Source organism: Gavia stellata, chromosome 5 (assembly GCF_030936135.1).
Source record: "Gavia stellata isolate bGavSte3 chromosome 5, bGavSte3.hap2, whole genome shotgun sequence".
Lineage (NCBI taxonomy): Eukaryota > Metazoa > Chordata > Aves > Gaviiformes > Gaviidae > Gavia > Gavia stellata.
Genome location: NC_082598.1, coordinates 43,239,923 through 43,256,516, shown reverse-complemented (window position 1 = coordinate 43,256,516; position 16,594 = coordinate 43,239,923). Strand labels below are relative to the sequence as shown.

The window sequence follows — 16,594 nt, the reverse complement described above, 5'->3', positions numbered from 1 at the left end:
TAAAGTTACCTGGCCAGATAGAGAGCATGCCAAATTCTTGAATCCAAGAAGTCTTAGATATGTAGTCAGCTTTTGTAGATGTGGTTTCTCCAAGAGATCTTGATATTTTTCAAGGAGGATATGAATTCTCCTCATGACTTGAACAGCTTTGCTTAAATCTTTAGACGTGTTACCTTTAAAAAAAAAGCCTACAGTTATTTGAGAGCCAATTGTATCATTGGGAGTCTTCTGATGCTAAGTATTTTTAGAACAGACCTTATCTGTCCAACCACAGTTATGACAATTTAAGAAAGAATTTTATTTAAAGACCACTAGATGAAGACAACCCACATTCCTGTGACCTCTACAAGGAGTGCCACTGAAGACCAAGCACCCAAATAATTCTGCTTCTGCACGCTCAGCTATAAAAGACAGTCATACTTCTGACATCTACACAATAACTGAGCTCCCCCATTTCACCTTCCTGACCCACACATTTGTTACTCAATCCTATTAGCAACATATTTCACTCCAATGTTTACAACTCTCCTCAACATGTTTAGAGCAGTGTGTGTTTGGACCCTCCTGACTTGAGGGTACGGACTAAACAAGTTAATTCTGATGAAATAGGAGGCCACTAACAATGGTAGCACAGGTTTCTGCACAAATCGTCATCATTCAGACTGTGAGCTAACCACCTCAGCTAATTAAACAATCCACTGCAATATAGATACATTTTAGTGTGCATGATACATAATCATTAATGACACATACAATAAAATTAATTATTTATGTGTGCAATGTTTACAAAACAAAACAGGAAAACAACTACAATCTAATTTCATTGGATACTTTATGGCTGACTCAAAGGATCTTGAAATTGCAGAAGTGGACCAGAGCCTGTTAGTACTTAAAAACACTTTTCATGCTCCTGCAACAGGGCTGTATTTACACATCTTTATTCCAGCTGAGAAAGTCCGAAGTCACTCACTCTCTTGGTTAAAGGGAGTGGAAGTTGAATACTGAACATGAATTTGGCTATCATACCTTGCTCTATGCAGTGCTCCTTCCACACTTCTACACAGGTAGACAGTCCTGTCATTTCTACACTGAACTTCACAGATTTACTTTTAAGGGTCTTGAGAAACTTGTCCAATTTATTTATTCCAACAGTCAGATTTGCTTTTATTTCCTTCTCAGTTGGTTTACACAAAGCTTTCCATTGTTCCTGTTCTTTCTTTTCTTCTTTAGTTTTTAGTCGCCTGTTGTTTTCCTCTGCAATTGTTTCGGCTTTACTTTTCTATCCAATAAAATGAAGATATTTAGAACAAACCATCACTGTGTGCAAGCATCATCTAAAAAACGTTAATCCATAAACTCAATCACAGCAGGTACATTATAGTTTCCAATTCATCTGTGTGATGCATTGTGTTTTGGGAATTGTTTAAAAACGTACTTCATTTTGAAGGAGATATAATTTCTGAATCCCAATATATGTTGCTCGAAAGAGCCTCCCTAAGGTTCATTTTAAGCCACTATAAAACTTCATGAGTAGTATAAAAAACCACAAATGTGGAAAAATGAAATAGCAGAGTCTGAAAGTTAAATTTCCAGCTTTTATTTCATACATGGGTAATAGTAATTCTTATCATATTGAGATACTTTTCAATAACTTAAATAAAATTAAGAGTTCAACCTTACTTGAAGCTAAAAAAGTTATTTTATATACAGACTTTTACAGGTAATTCAACAGGCCATAATCTGTAATCCATAGTACAGTCTATTATGAAATATTACTCAAATAACTATTGCTCAGTATTGTTCATGAGTATGCAATTACATGCTACATACCCTGTGATGTCTGACAATGTTCACATAGTTAGGATTAATTGCAGTATTTACAGGATCTTTCACAGAGAAAGTTTCCAAATAGTGCAAGGAAATAAATAACTGAATAACAGTTTTTCCAGTGTTTCTCAATAGTTTTTTAAAGTAAAATTAAATTAATGAAGTCCAGTTTCCTTCACTCCACATTATAATACTGGCCATGAGCCAAAACCTATTAGCCTTTACAACGTTCATATTTATTAATTTTTATATTTAGTAGTGCTTGTTAAAAGATAATCACTCATCAGTATTCCTAACCAGGAACAAAAATACTTTTGCTAATTAGCTAATTAAATTTGAAGAACAAAGGCAATTTAAGTTTCTTCAACTGAGAACTACTAGTGCATTCAGAATACAAAACTTCAGCTGTGGGACTCATATAGTACAAATCCCTTCCTGGATAATAGAAAAAAGATTTGGAAAGAGCAACTTGAATATACTTACATGCTTTTTTTGTGTCTTTTTGACCACAGCATTAGTATTCCCCGACATATTCGCTTGATGTACAATAAGTTTTGAAGAGCTGTTTTCCAAGGTGCTTCCATAAAAATGACGAAAAGTCTGTAACTTTTGTATTTGTCTTCTTTCTTCTGGATCTTTAGATTTTGCTGCAAGCAAATACAATTGATTAAAAAAAACTCTGATAGAATTCCAGCTTAATCTATTTCCAAGAAAAGATACCTGGGTAATGGATAAATGTCCTAAAAGTTCCTCATTGACCTAAAGGCCAATATCACATTTTGAAAGAGGCTGGCTACTAAGACTCGCTGAAATCCAACAGTATACCAAATTATCTCAGATACAGGCAATAGACTCAAATTCAAACTACTTTAGGCACGCATGAAAAATATTGGAAAACTTAACAAGCAGGATGCCTGGAAAGAAATTGTAACCGTTCGAGCAAAATGCCTAGGCTTCTCACACAGTCCATAAAAACAGAAAGGTTTCTTCTGAAGGCATTTCAGATGATCAGAAAGGAACCTCTTCCCCATGAAAACAAGATTCTGTCATCAGAACATAAATAAATAAAGCTGCTGGAAGAACACTTATGCTAGCCAATGGAAGATACTGAACTGAGCACATGGATACTTCCACACTCAAGCCTAGGTATTTCTCTCTGTCCTAAAATCAAAATGATGAGTCAGTTTCTGAGTGTGAAGACCCACCTCCAAAGATTTTTCCGTTTTTCACAAGAAAGACTGAGATGACACATGCCAGCGTTCATAGTATTGATGCAAGGCACGGGGAGAGAGAAGGCCCTTGCTTCAGCTGGAGTGAACATAAATCTTCAACATTATGGAAGGTGTTCTAGCTACTATTCTGCAGGTTATGCTCTCAAAACTTCCCATTGAAATCACAGTGCCCGGAAGAATGCAAAAAGTCATACAGTCAGAAAGATGAGCAGATGGAACCCTGGTTTCATAGGTCAAATCGTGCAAATACCCACCCAGGAAACAACATTTCTAAGTCACTGAATGAAAACGACAAGCAACACTGGAAGTACCAACAGTAATCCATGACTTTTCAACTCCTGGTAGGTTTTTCACAGTTTAATTCACTGTATGATGCAACAGATGATGGCAACACCTTTGAAAGTTTTGTGTACTTGCTGGTACATACAGTACCGTATACTTCATTTCATGTAAATACGCAAATCTAAGATCAAAACTAAGTCCATGGTTTGTTTTCCTTAGTATCTCAAACTGGAAAAAACTTACAGGAAACTACAATGCATAGTATCAAGAATTATTATACAAACAACTTTTGTTTACTTCTGTGCTGGTTTTAGTAGGATAGAGTTAAATCTCTTCACAGTAGCTTGTATGGGGCTATGTTTTGGATTTGTGATGAGAACAGTGTTGATAGCACAGGGGTGCTTAGTTATTGCTGAGCAGTGCTTACACAGCATCAAGGCCTTTTCCGCTTCTCACACTACCCCACCAGCAAGTAGGCTGGGAGTGCACAAGAAGTTGGGAGGGGGGACAGCTGGGACAGCTGACCCCAACTGACCAAAGGGATATTCCATACCATATGACATCATGCTCAGCAATAAAAGCAGGGGGAAGGAAGAGGGGGGATGTTTGGAGTGATGGCATTTGTCTTCCCAAGTAATCGTTACACGTGATTGAGCCTTGCTTACCTAGAGATGGCTCTGAACACCTGCCTGCTGATGGGAAGTAGTGAATTAATTCCTTGTTTTGCTTTGTTTGCATGCACAGCTTTTGCTTTACCTATTAGACTATCTTTATCTCAATCCACGAGTTTTCTCACTTTCACCCTTCTGATTCTCTCCCCCATCCCGCCGGAGTGGGGGGAAGTGAGCAAGCGGCTGTGTGGTGCTTAGTTGCCAGCTGGGGTTAAACCACAACAACTTCTTTTACTTCTTATTTTAATTCCGTTTTCAAAAGGTAAGACTGGCTATGCATGCACTGTGCAAACCTCTGGGTAGGTTTTTGCACACGTATGAATGTGCTTACCAAGTATTATCCAAACTATATATTTAAACATTAAACAGCACATGTACATACAGTTTGCTTATATAACCCTGTGAAGCATTTCGCAAGCAAAAGGGAATGTATCATGAACATCTGACCACAAGTGCTCATTCTGTTACACTTGTTAGACCTATTTAAGATAATACACAATGCATACACATAATGCATAGGTACAACAATTTAAGTATAATTTAGCTATTGAAGTAGCCCTAGTTTGGCAAGTATTTATACAGCTAAAAATATTTTCTGAAATGAGAATTCCTTCTCCAAAACCACCATAGCCTTTACAATACTGTTCTAGCCAACACAGACACATGGGCTTTGTGTTAGTTTTTCTTACCATCAGCATTACACCATACTCGCTCATATTCCTCAGTCAAAGGTCTGCCAGAATGCCAGTGATGAAGCTCATTAAATTCCTTGTATTTAGTAAGTGAAGTAACTGCAGGATCATTGCTGAAATATACAAACATTAAACAGAGCAGAAATTAGAAGTGTTTTCTGGCATCGCTAATGAAACATTCAAAACATTCAAAAAATTAGGTATTTATCAAAACACAATTTTACTGTGACAGAAAACCAACACAGGGTTTAATTCTACCCCAGATATAGAGTGTCAAGATAGCCTCAGTTTTTCAGAAAGAATTACTAACAAAGTAAAACCCCATTTTTTCACTTATTTTCATACAGATTAATCACAGAGCGCAATGTAACTACATAACACACACTGGCTAAAAAATACGCACTGCACAGCACAGAACCCACTTCCACAAGTAGCAGAAAAAATGTAAAGGATAATCTCTTCTTACTTTTTTTCAGTACTTTTATTTAATGTTTTTCTTTTCCTGAAATCAATCTGAACTTTGCAATTTAGGATAAGGCCTTTCAAATCGTACATTTATAAAAACAGTTCCAAATTGTAAAATAAGAATCAAAGACTATAATGCAAACAAATAACAGTATGAGAAAACATGGATATATTGACTCCTACCCATTCTTGTCCTGAACTTTCTATTAATATTTACACCAGTACATGTAAATGTGAAATTTTAGCCAGTCATAGCAAAAGCACTTCTACATTTGTACAAACTGAGCATAATATGGATGTAAAGTGCAGGGGAGTAGAAAGTAAGCCCATATAATGTTATTTCATTAGAATAAAATTCATATATGTACCATTCTAAAACAGGTAGGTCTTTCAAAACATCTCCAGCATACTCTTCAACAAGATCAGATTTCATTGAGATTAGTCCAATATTAGGAATTTCTTCTTCATAGTCTTTACAGTGTAAAAAATAAATAATATTGTTTAAGAATATATATAATTGCATAACATACTTGAAAATTCTGTCGTTACATTATAAATGAAATTCTGTAAAGTAAAATTTGCTAAAAGTAAGCAGCAGTTCACTAGTTCTCCTTTTCCTGTTTCTTCTCAAGCATGGGAAGAAGAATGAAGCAGACAACATTATCAGTCCCAAACAGATATTCTCATAACCCATTTTAAAAACCTACACTAACTTTTTGAATGCTACAACCTATCCCATCTCACAGGCATCTACTTTCCTGCACTGATTCCATAAAGACCACAGTCTCCTAAATATGCATTTTCAACTGCACTTACATTAGATGACTAAAGATGACATGTAACATTGTGCATCCCTCCCATGTTTGACATCTAGACACAACTTCAGTCTTCAAGGTCTCCAAAGCAGATACAGAAATAGGCAACGCAAATGCTGTGCCAGAAGATGCCTTAATATCTCACAGATAACAAAGAAACTGGCTTTTTTTGCCCACTAGAGCCCACTTTGCCCACTTGACATCTTTGAAACCAGCTGAAGAACACTCACAAACTTATGTAGAATTATATTCCAGCCTTTACTGAATTTCTTACCAACTGTCTCTTCTAAAGTTTTATACAATTTTATAGATTTAAATCAAACATTTGAAGGTTGTAACAAAAATGGATCTCAAGAAATGTCAGATACCAGGCAAAAATCTCTACCTACTCCTTTCAGATATTCAGTACAGGTCTTGTAAGTGAGGGAAGAAAACAAATAATCTCTGAGCCAACTATGCACTTCCTCAATTATGGGCTGCTAAACGGGATGATAGTGTAATTTAAGACACAGGCAAGTCACATTTCTACAACCTTCAATTATTGCAATGTGAGATACAGTGACAGCTGGACTCTCTACCATTAGGGCAACAATTCTGTCTGTATTTCACTTAATCTGCTGCTCCCATGCCCAACACCTGCATAACCCTATGTCAACATGTACAAAGATGTTCTTCAGAGACAGTCTTCCTGCAGCGTAATCGTTACTTTAATTATGAGTAATTATCATGATTTTTACTATTATTTGTATTACACTAATCATAATGTTTTTTACAATACATACAATAGATTTGGGCTAGCAGCCATGGAACTAAACCTAATTCCTACTGATGTCAATAACAATACTTGTGGTGTCTACACTGGAGTCAGAATTTCACCCAGAAGGCCTGGTCAGAATTATTTTGGCATCAGCTGCAAGTTTTGCTAGTGGGTTGAAAGGAAGGTAGAGAGGATCCATAAAGCATGGATTAGATTTGTGATCAGGATAAAAATCAGATCACTGTTCCTAGAACTTTTAGTGATAGTAATGAAGATCATGCTTCTAACTCTCTAATTTGTGGAGTTGTCAGTACCTCTAAATAATGTCTGTTCCTGTTCAAGAAATAGTTGGGAGGTCTTTCGTATTGGGAAAGCATCTCCAAAACTGTATTTCACAGACAATTTTGTTATAGTGTCCCATAAACATTGGTACTCATTCTCCATTTCTTTCCCCAATTCCTTTTTGAACTCTAATCCTGTGCAGGAAGGGAAGAAAGGGGAGGGGAAAAAAAAAAAAAAAGAAAAAAAAAAGAGCTTTAAAATTAAAAGTTTTCTCAAACAGAACATACCTACTCACCCATGCAGCACCAGGCACAAAGACTTCAGTCCTATCCAAGGTATTTGGTCATTAGAACAAATTAGGATAGAATGTTGCACATTGACAGTTTTTAACAACCCAGGGTATAAATAACTAAATGTATTGAGACAATGTATTTTGGAAAGAACATCAGATTTAGACTGTCTGTGGAAGTCTGTAAGCTCCACAGCTAAAGATGATTTTCTCTCACCTTCACCTCCTGCAGGGTAGGATCTTAAATTTAGAATTTTCTTTTTAAGTGCCAAATAATAGGTATCAGTATAAAAATAAATGTTTCATATTCCTAATTTATATTTCCTTTAAAAACTCTTCTACACTTGCTTTACTGAGGTACATATAGGACATCTTGTGACTAGATTCATAAAGTGTTCCGGTTTACTATCAGACAGACAGACTCATGGCACAGGATTTCATGCAAACAGAATTACTCTGAAAGAGTATTTGCTACAAATCTTTTTCCATACTTTCTTGCTCTGTCAGCTTTTGTAACTTTTTTGTGAATCTTTAACACATCTGACGGTGTTCTTAAATGCCCAACTCTGAAATTCATGTATTTATAAGAGAGTATATGATTTTGTCTGAATCAATCTCATCTGAAATTAAAAATATTACCCAATGTCACAGTGACATTAGGGATCAAATCTAGTTTCTGTTCTGACTGTGTTGCACTATGACAAAATGAAATGGATGGAAAGCTGACTAAAAACCAAACGGCTGAGCATACCCAATAACTGGCACAGACCTCTTCCTACCTATGCTGTATCATTCTTCCTTTGTGTAAGTACAGGTGGTACATCAAAGATATGACATAGTAAAGTATTCTGAATGGGTACTGGTGAAAGACACTTCACATGTGATTTTCTAGACTTGGCTATAGAAAAAAGTTTCCCTATTATTCCATTAAATGTATCCACTATTATATGGATAATCAGAAAATTGTGCTCATTTCTCCTTGTACAAGCAGTTTCATTCTCATTTTGCAGCTTAATAAAGTTAGAAATGTAAGAAAGCAAACTGTTCAACAAAGATAAATACCTTTATTGTACTCAACCTCATAGTAATGTGCAAGATTTATGAGCAGTGAATCATCATTTAAGTCAGGCAGGTAAGTTAAATCCAATTTCCAATGTTTTGTATCACTTAGCTGTGTCAGAGCAAAATGCATACACAACTGTTGCTGTTAAAATAAAGCAAACAATTAATTCTTATTGAGCACCTTTTCATGTAGAGGGATCAAACCATCTCCAAAGCAAGGTTAACTACCACATATTTTATTGACATGAAAAACAACACACTGTTACTTGATTTCTCTGTCATCAGGAAACTGCCTTCACTGTTCCCCTTCACTGTAATAATCAACTTTAAAAAATAAAAAGGCCTGCAATCAAACATCCCATATTGGATCAGACCAAAAGGTCCATCTAGTCCAGTACCCTAACACTAACGCTGGCTAACTGAAAATGTCTACGAATAGGTCAAATATAGAGATATTGCCCCAAACACTCTCCTAGCTCCACTGATTTTTGGCTCACAAGATTCCTGAAACAGGTAAGGTTTGCTTCCAGCGGGTACGTTACGTTCTTTGATCTCATCAGATGACTAAAGCAGCATATAAAGGAAAATGAAAACTGAAATGACAATTGCACCTGATAACAGGGGAAGTAAGACAGTGCTACACATACCATTTTTACTAATGGTAAAACTTGCTTAGTCCAGCAGGATTTCATGATCCTAATCTGAGCTCTCTGTGAAAGAGGCATATGAAGAAGAAAAGCCACTGTAAGACATTGCATTCTACAGAGGTCAGCTGCTTCTTCTGGAGATAGGGGTTTACTTCTTCCCTGTTGAGAGATGACAGATAACCAGTTGACCACATCCTTCAGTAAAATAATTGTGTTCACCTCTAGTTAATTCATTGGTTTGCACTTTGTTAAAGCAGCTAATAATTTTGATCTATTTAAACAATTTGTGCATTGTAATTACTTGTGGATACACTTACTTCAAAATGAATATTCTTGTAGAGCTGGTAGATGCAGATCAGTTATAATGTAAAAAAAAAACCTCTTTTCTGAAAAGAATATGACTATGAAAATCAAGACAAAACTTAAAAACAATTGTCAGTGTGTCTGGCTAGAAATTTTATTCTTTTAAGAGGAAAAGTTAATATCTAGATATATGCCTATGCTCTTTTCTCAACTGCACAGCAAAAAGTCTGTACAGAAATCCAGCTGTTCTAACCAGTCGTAGCTATCCTGTAGTCCACTGAATATGTGTCTCATAAAATATATACTGACAGATTGCGTCTGTGTTAACTTGACAAAAACCTTACATGGTCAGAAAAATTATGTCATGACCGCATCTAGAAAGAAACCTTTTTTCTGAAATGTCTTGCTAACTTGCAGAAAAGTGTATTCTTCTGTAAAAGCTAGCACGCCACTGAATTTTAGGAAAAGAAAAATAATGACTGCAACTACCTTCCAAGGTAAAACTTCCTAGAAGTAATTGGCCCTAAGGTAAAACTTTCCACAGGAATAGCCACTGTGGCAGGGGGTACAGTGCCACCCACAGAGAGACCAAGCTCCTTTGGAAAAGCTGTGGCCACAGCAATTATCTGAACCAGACCACTTACAGAGTGCAGTCACAAAGGAAGCAGCTGGGCCTCTCTTCAGCTTGGGATCTAGAAGGCCAGCCATCTCTCCTGTTAGCAAAATGCTTATGGTCACTGTGTTGAAAAGATATTCAAAAAATTCTTACTCTTGCTGATTGCTCTGTCTTTGCTCCTACAGAAGTATTTGCATTTTCCAACATGATGTTGTATATTTTTAATCCCACGGCACAAGAAAGAACACAAACCACACGCCGAATGTCAGATCCTTCAGGCCACAGTTGTTTCAAAAGACGGACAGTCTGGCAAACCTGTAGGCATAACATTATAAACAGCACAAATAACCGCTATAATAAAAATTATAAAAACCAGAGAAGTCTTATCCTTTACAGAGTTCCACCAGAGAAGGGAAAAAATGGATATGAAAATTACAGAAGGAAAAGTGGGCACAATCATTAGTAAAAATAGCTCTTTTTTGTCACATCCCTGAGGATACCAACAGGCCTGACTGTCCCTGCCCCACCCCTGGGGCCTGCCCCCATTTCAGTCCCTGCCCCAGTGATGCTGCAGCAGTGCCAGTCTCCAGCTCCCCACAGCCCAGCAGGCTGACAACCCAGTTTGGCCTCAGCCCGTTCCCAGGAAGGTGCCTGATGCCCAGGGTTGCATCTGCCCCCCGGCTGCCCTGCTCCTGGCTGGGGCAGTGGGACAGGCCCTGCCTACCAGGCCCTGCCCTGCCACCTCCAGGGGAGCTCCCACAGCCCAGGCCCCAAGGGAGCAGCTGCCTTCCCTTGCTGCACCCTGATGTTTTTCTGCTTCTGGGGTATCTAATAATTGAATTTGCCTCAGGAAAGATAATCATAATAAAACAAAATATTAGCAGCAGCCAAGCAGCCATGTTTCTACTGACTCTAAAATGCTTTCTAAGTAGCACCATTTTTTTCTGGACTGAAGAAAAATCAGCTTGCTGAACCAGTATCATTCCCACTGAAGTCCAAGGAAGCCTTGCTGTTGTTCTCTGCAGGAGCAGACCTACAATCACAACACTGCAATGTAACTTAACACTCAGGAAAATGGCAGGGATCTCTATTAGGCACTTTTATATCTATATATATATATATAAAAAATTATATATACCTAATATATATTAGGCATATATATTAGGTATAATATATGCATAAAAATACCAAATTTTTAAGGTTGAAATATTGTAAAATGAGATTAATGAATCCATCACTTTAATCATGCAAGCACAGACCTTGCAACTGTAACCAAGCTCTTAAAAAAAAAGATTCCCACATTGTGAATACTTTTATAGTTAACAGAGTATGCAAGCCTTGGCAAGTGCAACAGAGAGGTTTATATTTTGAGATGTCTCTACAGACGAGGTTGCTGCTGGCAGCAACACCAACTCTTGCTCGCCGCTGCTGAATGTACCCTCCCACACCCTACCCTCAGGAGCCAGCTGCTGCTGTGGGGGTGAGGCAATGGCCACAGTGAGCCCGGAGGGTAGTAGCCGCAACCCTTCAGGTGGCTAAGGGTGGATTTATGCCACAGATGGCATTTTCTGCTGAATGGGCTGGTTCCCATCTTCTACAGGATAAAGGCAGTCGCCAAGATGGAAACATCCCTTAAGTGGCATCCCACCGACCAGCTTCCAGCTGAACCATCCTACTTTAGTGAACTTTAAAGAAAGAAACAGCTTCAAGCTGCTGTGAAGAAAAGTGGGCACAGAGGAGACCTTCTCAGACTCAGGGTGTCACTTCAGGATAAGGAAAAGAGCCCCTAGTTCTGGCTACGAAAGAATTTTAGGTAAAGGAATGGAGGAAGACAGTCAACCTGAGGAGAAAAAAGGATCAAAGAGGTCCAATTACCTCTTTTTGTATGCTTTTCAGGCTCAGCTTGAGATGTTCATATAGATACATGAATGGTTCTTTGCACCTGACTAGGTTTTCACAGGCATATCGCAGATCTTTTTCATTCTAAGAAGTGCAGAAGTCAAAGTTATATGCAAAAGCCAATAGATACAATGCATCAGGGACTACCAGCCACAGACAGAAACCGCTCAGATACATAACAATCCTCAGCCTCCAAGAAACATCTATTCTAAATAAAACTCCTTTAAAAATCACATTCCTGGCCTAAATGCTGGTCTTGTCTGGCATATTACAAGTCAACTAAGACACGTGATACAGAAGATATGGGAAAGGCTGTATTTGAGACTACCATATCTTAAGTGAACAAGGATGTGAAATGAGACTACAGAGAGCAGGGCAGGAATTTGCCACCAGTCACAGTGTTTGCCTGTTAAGGATTTCAAGACGAGTAGGTTAAAGATACATAAAATAAGCCACGTATCAGTGCTTTATAATTTTAATATGCAAAATATAATACTCATATTGAGATATTTTAATTAAATCTGCTAAGTAGAACTAACACCGTTATTGCAAACCAACAATGAAGTTGTGTAACCTACCTTTTGAAAAAATAATCTGTGTTTATACACACTCTGAACATGATATCCGTAAACTCTAAGAATATCATACTCCTGTCCTGAAGCAAGCACAACGTTGATTTTCTTCGACAATGAATGAGCAATTAAAATAGATAAATAGTCTGTTTGGAGAGAGGTCAGTCCTATGTCAGATACAATGATGAAGTAAGGATAGCTTTTCTTCAGAAAAATCTCCCATTTGGATGACAGACAATTGGAAAATTCAGCATGAACAGCTGTGCCTGTGTTATTCCTCAGGTGTTCTATTAATGCAGTACGTAAGAAAAGAACATGAGGATACGCAAAGTACATCTGTTCTGCATCCTGTGAGAAATAAAAACAATTAAATTATTCAGTTACATTTGTTGACACAATGAACAGTTTCCTAATCCTGGTTAGAATCAAGCAGTTGGTTTTGAAGGAGTGTAGTGGTTTAAAGAGCAAACAAATGTTACTTGTTCAGTACCTTGAAGAACACAATGATGTATTTTGCTCCTTTTTCAGTGAGATCCTGCAGGAAGCATTCAATTTTGTAGAAGTAGTTCAGATACTGTGTTTCCTCCTCTAAAAACATAAGTAGTAAGGAATCCCCATCTATCACAAAGAATTCAGACTCAACGAAGTCTTTTAACAGACTGACATACCTGAAAGAAAAAGAAATAGCATGTATATAACATTACTCCAAGAAAAGCTGGGGACATGGAACAGAAGAAATTTGCTTTCTAATAGATTTTAAAATAAATCTTTTTGTTAATTAAATCAACTAAACATTAAGTGTATAAATTAAATCAATAGCAAACCATCTTTTCTGGATCTATGGTTAGTCCTAAATAGCTTTCAATCCTTTCAGTTATTGAATGTATTAGCAATTGTCTCCTTTACAACTCCGGATACTTTGGTAGCTTCTGAGGCTTCTGTGACTTATGTAGCACCTCTTGCCCATGTCTGCTTATGCAGAAAGTGTTATCTGTTCTATAAGAAATACCCCACAGGAGATAACTACAAAATAAATCTTGAGAGCCTTCCTGCCTGAGTTTCCAGTTAAAACAGTAAGTTGGTTATCAACAACTATCATGACAACTACGTCCCTCATCCAAGGAATGTCTATAGCAAGAAAAATACCTTAACAGCAAGATGAATCCAATCACAATATATTCCTACAAGAGACCAAAAGACTTCTTCATCCCTTTCCCATCTCAGAAAACTATGAAAGTTGATAAAATTTGCATTAATCAGTCTTAGGTCAAACTTGAAACAAATCCTCTTCACTGAAGATGGCAAGTATAAACAGGCAGCATCTCAGTAGTTTTTAATACATCCTAGGAATTGACTGCATTCTCCAGCTCTTCAAGAATCCATGAAAGTCCAGGGACAAGATGTTTTACTCAGGAAAGACCAAGGAGTTAGAAGAACTTTTGCAGGTCCAGATGAAGAAGAGGCAAGCCCTTCTAGAAAAGGTTCTCTGCTTTCATGTTTGTCTATTACATACTACACTGTCTATTACATATTACAATACTAATGCATATTATGAGAACATCCATACTCTAATGGTTAAAACATGCTTGTTTTCTTCAAGGCTGTTAAAAATGCCTGATACACATCACCCTAGTTCCACACCTGGGAAGACCCAGCTTTCCTTTCTGGCTGGGATCAACAGCCTCTGGTTTACAGGCCCAGTTTGTTATAAGGCAATGAGTAGCCTTCCATGAACAAAAACTATGTAAACTTCTGTCTTACCCATTTCAATTGTCTGCCTTTAGTTAATACTAATCTCTTTAGCATGTCAGCTCCAGAATGCAGAGAAGACACTTCACTGTCAATGAGAATGGCACTATTGCTCATCCTTTTCCATATCAAGCAGGGAAAGGAATTAGAATCTGGAGATGCAGAAGATCATGCATGAGACCTGATGTGCAAAAGCATAGAAGGTATATATGAACAGGAAAATCTTGTAGGAAAACTGTTTTAAATGCTGTAAAAGTAGTAGCCTTAAAACATGTGAGAAAACATGCTCAAAAAAACCATGATAAAGAATTTGAAAAAGAATAAATAGCAATAGCTAAAATTGTAGATCAGTTCCTAAAATGTGCAGACAATCCCTACTCTTTGGTCAGACTTTCTATTATATTAGAAGTCTTCCTTCTTGTGACTGGAGGAAGTATGAAATCCTAAGCATGCCTTAGGTCTCCTCGTTTTCCACAAACCTAGGTGACGAGCACTACACTGTGATGTCTACTTAGTTCAAAGAAACTATTTTTATTACCATTTATTACATTTCTTTCCATGAACCACAGTGTACTTACTGAGCTCTTGATAGGGATGCCCAAATGTGTAGCCTCAACTTCTTCAGAAATTCAAGATGTTTCCTTATTTCTAAAATAACCACATACATCGTTATTGATAGAACCATATAACCATAATTCATCAATTAAGTACAAAATAGCCGAAAGGTAAGACACTGCAATAAAAGCCACAGACATGAGCATAAGCTAATCACAGCTCCTCACCAGGGCTTTGGGAATCATGTTCATGCTGGAGAACTCTGAAATCCTTGCCTTCAGTTTGTGATGCCTGCTGTGTCACTTCTTCAGTGGTCAAGATACTATAAGCGTTACTGTAATCTGGGTCTTCAGCTTCCTTTTGTCTATCTTCCTCTTCTTCCAACATCTGAGTAACAGCTGCTTCTGCTTTGTCACTGGTCTCATCCTCGTCATCACTGTCACTTGTACTTCCACTCTCTTTATCTTCTGTTGTTGGAATGAAGCCTATTTTCTCACTGTCGCTACACTCACTATCTTTATCATCATTACTAACATTCTCCTTTGCATCATTATGAACGACTTTCTTGAAATTATCTTCTGCAGAATCCATCACAGATCTTGATTCTGGCATCCAAAACAAGAAAACTAAGTAATCAAGAGAGAATTATCAGGAAATATGGTATGCTCTGAGGCTTCAACCATTAAATTATCTATCTACTTCATAATCACACTGGAAAAACATTTAAGAAAAATCAGAAAGCATTTTGTGAACATCCCTGTGAGACATACTTTCATTTTAAGATCAATTAAATATTTTTATCAACTATAATGAAAACATCAGCTTTTGTCTTTCTTAAAGTTTACTAAAGAGGAGCATTAAATATCTGGTTTGTGCTTTACATGAAGGGACCCTTGGGGGGGTTAGTAATAATTTGCTGTATTAGCTATATCTACATGGCACACTCCAAGGAATGATCCATGTTTTCTGGTTCAAGTGACTTGTACCCACACCATTCATGCTAATCCAGTCACAAGTAAGCATGCCACAACCTCTTCATTGCATGATGGGAGTAATCATGGCTTGGTATCAATCCCACTTTTTTATTCACTTTTAGCTTTTATCTTCTTTTTGGCAAGGGTAGAATTCTCAAATCTTGAGTGACCATACAACTGGAATGGTTAGGGTAACTCCCCACCTTACGAGGTCATGATGTTCAGTTCCTTTGAGCTAAAGAACAAACAAGCAGCTTGGGATAACCCTGCACAATCCCTACCACATCAGCTCAGTTCTTCTGAACTTCATTTTTTTCTAGTTTCCATTCAGGTAACAGCCTCATGCAGTATTTATTGTTGCAGTATTTGCCATTGCAATATTCATATGTCTTAGACATGGTTATCCTTCATTTTCCTGAAACCACAAAAGGACTATTTCATCTTCAGATGTCATTTTTAGTCTTATAACCTTTCTTAAAACCTCTCTTAAAAAACTAACAAAAGAAATTAAAGTGCAACCTACATTTTTCAGATTTCACCAACTCAAAACTAAGCTATAATTTTCTTTTTGATTTTCACCTTGTGTTAGTTTGAACTCCAAACAAAGGAAGTTGCAGAAAAAAGAAACAAAAATACATTTATTATCTACTTGTAAAATACTGCACACAGTGTGCTATATTACAGTGGTGTGCTTAACATAACTTTACAGTTGAACTTTAATACCTATTTTCACAAAATGTAATCTATTTATATACATACAGCTACATAAAGTCACCTTTTGTGTACCTGCATACGTACTTTTTGTCAAGGCAACAAGAAACCTGAGACTTTTCTCCACTGTCTTATCTAAATTGAAAAGGCTGTATCAAAGGCTTGAGAAAACCATTCTGGGATGAATCATGTGT

At 37.1% G+C, this 16,594-nt stretch overlaps 1 protein-coding gene across 1 annotated transcript in view; it reads right to left on the bottom strand.

Moving 5' to 3' along the window:
* DDX60 (DExD/H-box helicase 60) overlaps positions 1-15,306 on the bottom strand; it is a 47,051-nt gene extending 31,745 nt beyond the window's left edge. Inside the window, exons 1-14 of the mRNA XM_059817762.1 lie at positions 14,943-15,306; positions 14,739-14,808; positions 12,902-13,079; positions 12,418-12,759; positions 11,816-11,923; positions 10,094-10,255; positions 9,022-9,180; positions 8,375-8,516; positions 7,056-7,217; positions 5,538-5,640; positions 4,702-4,817; positions 2,311-2,474; positions 1,027-1,279; positions 10-173 (exon numbers count right to left, since the gene is read on the bottom strand). Of these exons, the coding sequence (XP_059673745.1) occupies positions 10-173; positions 1,027-1,279; positions 2,311-2,474; positions 4,702-4,817; positions 5,538-5,640; positions 7,056-7,217; positions 8,375-8,516; positions 9,022-9,180; positions 10,094-10,255; positions 11,816-11,923; positions 12,418-12,759; positions 12,902-13,079; positions 14,739-14,808; positions 14,943-15,306 (2,487 nt within the window). The remainder of the gene's footprint in view (positions 1-9; positions 174-1,026; positions 1,280-2,310; positions 2,475-4,701; positions 4,818-5,537; positions 5,641-7,055; positions 7,218-8,374; positions 8,517-9,021; positions 9,181-10,093; positions 10,256-11,815; positions 11,924-12,417; positions 12,760-12,901; positions 13,080-14,738; positions 14,809-14,942) is intronic.
* Positions 15,307-16,594: the final 1,288 nt, after the last annotated feature.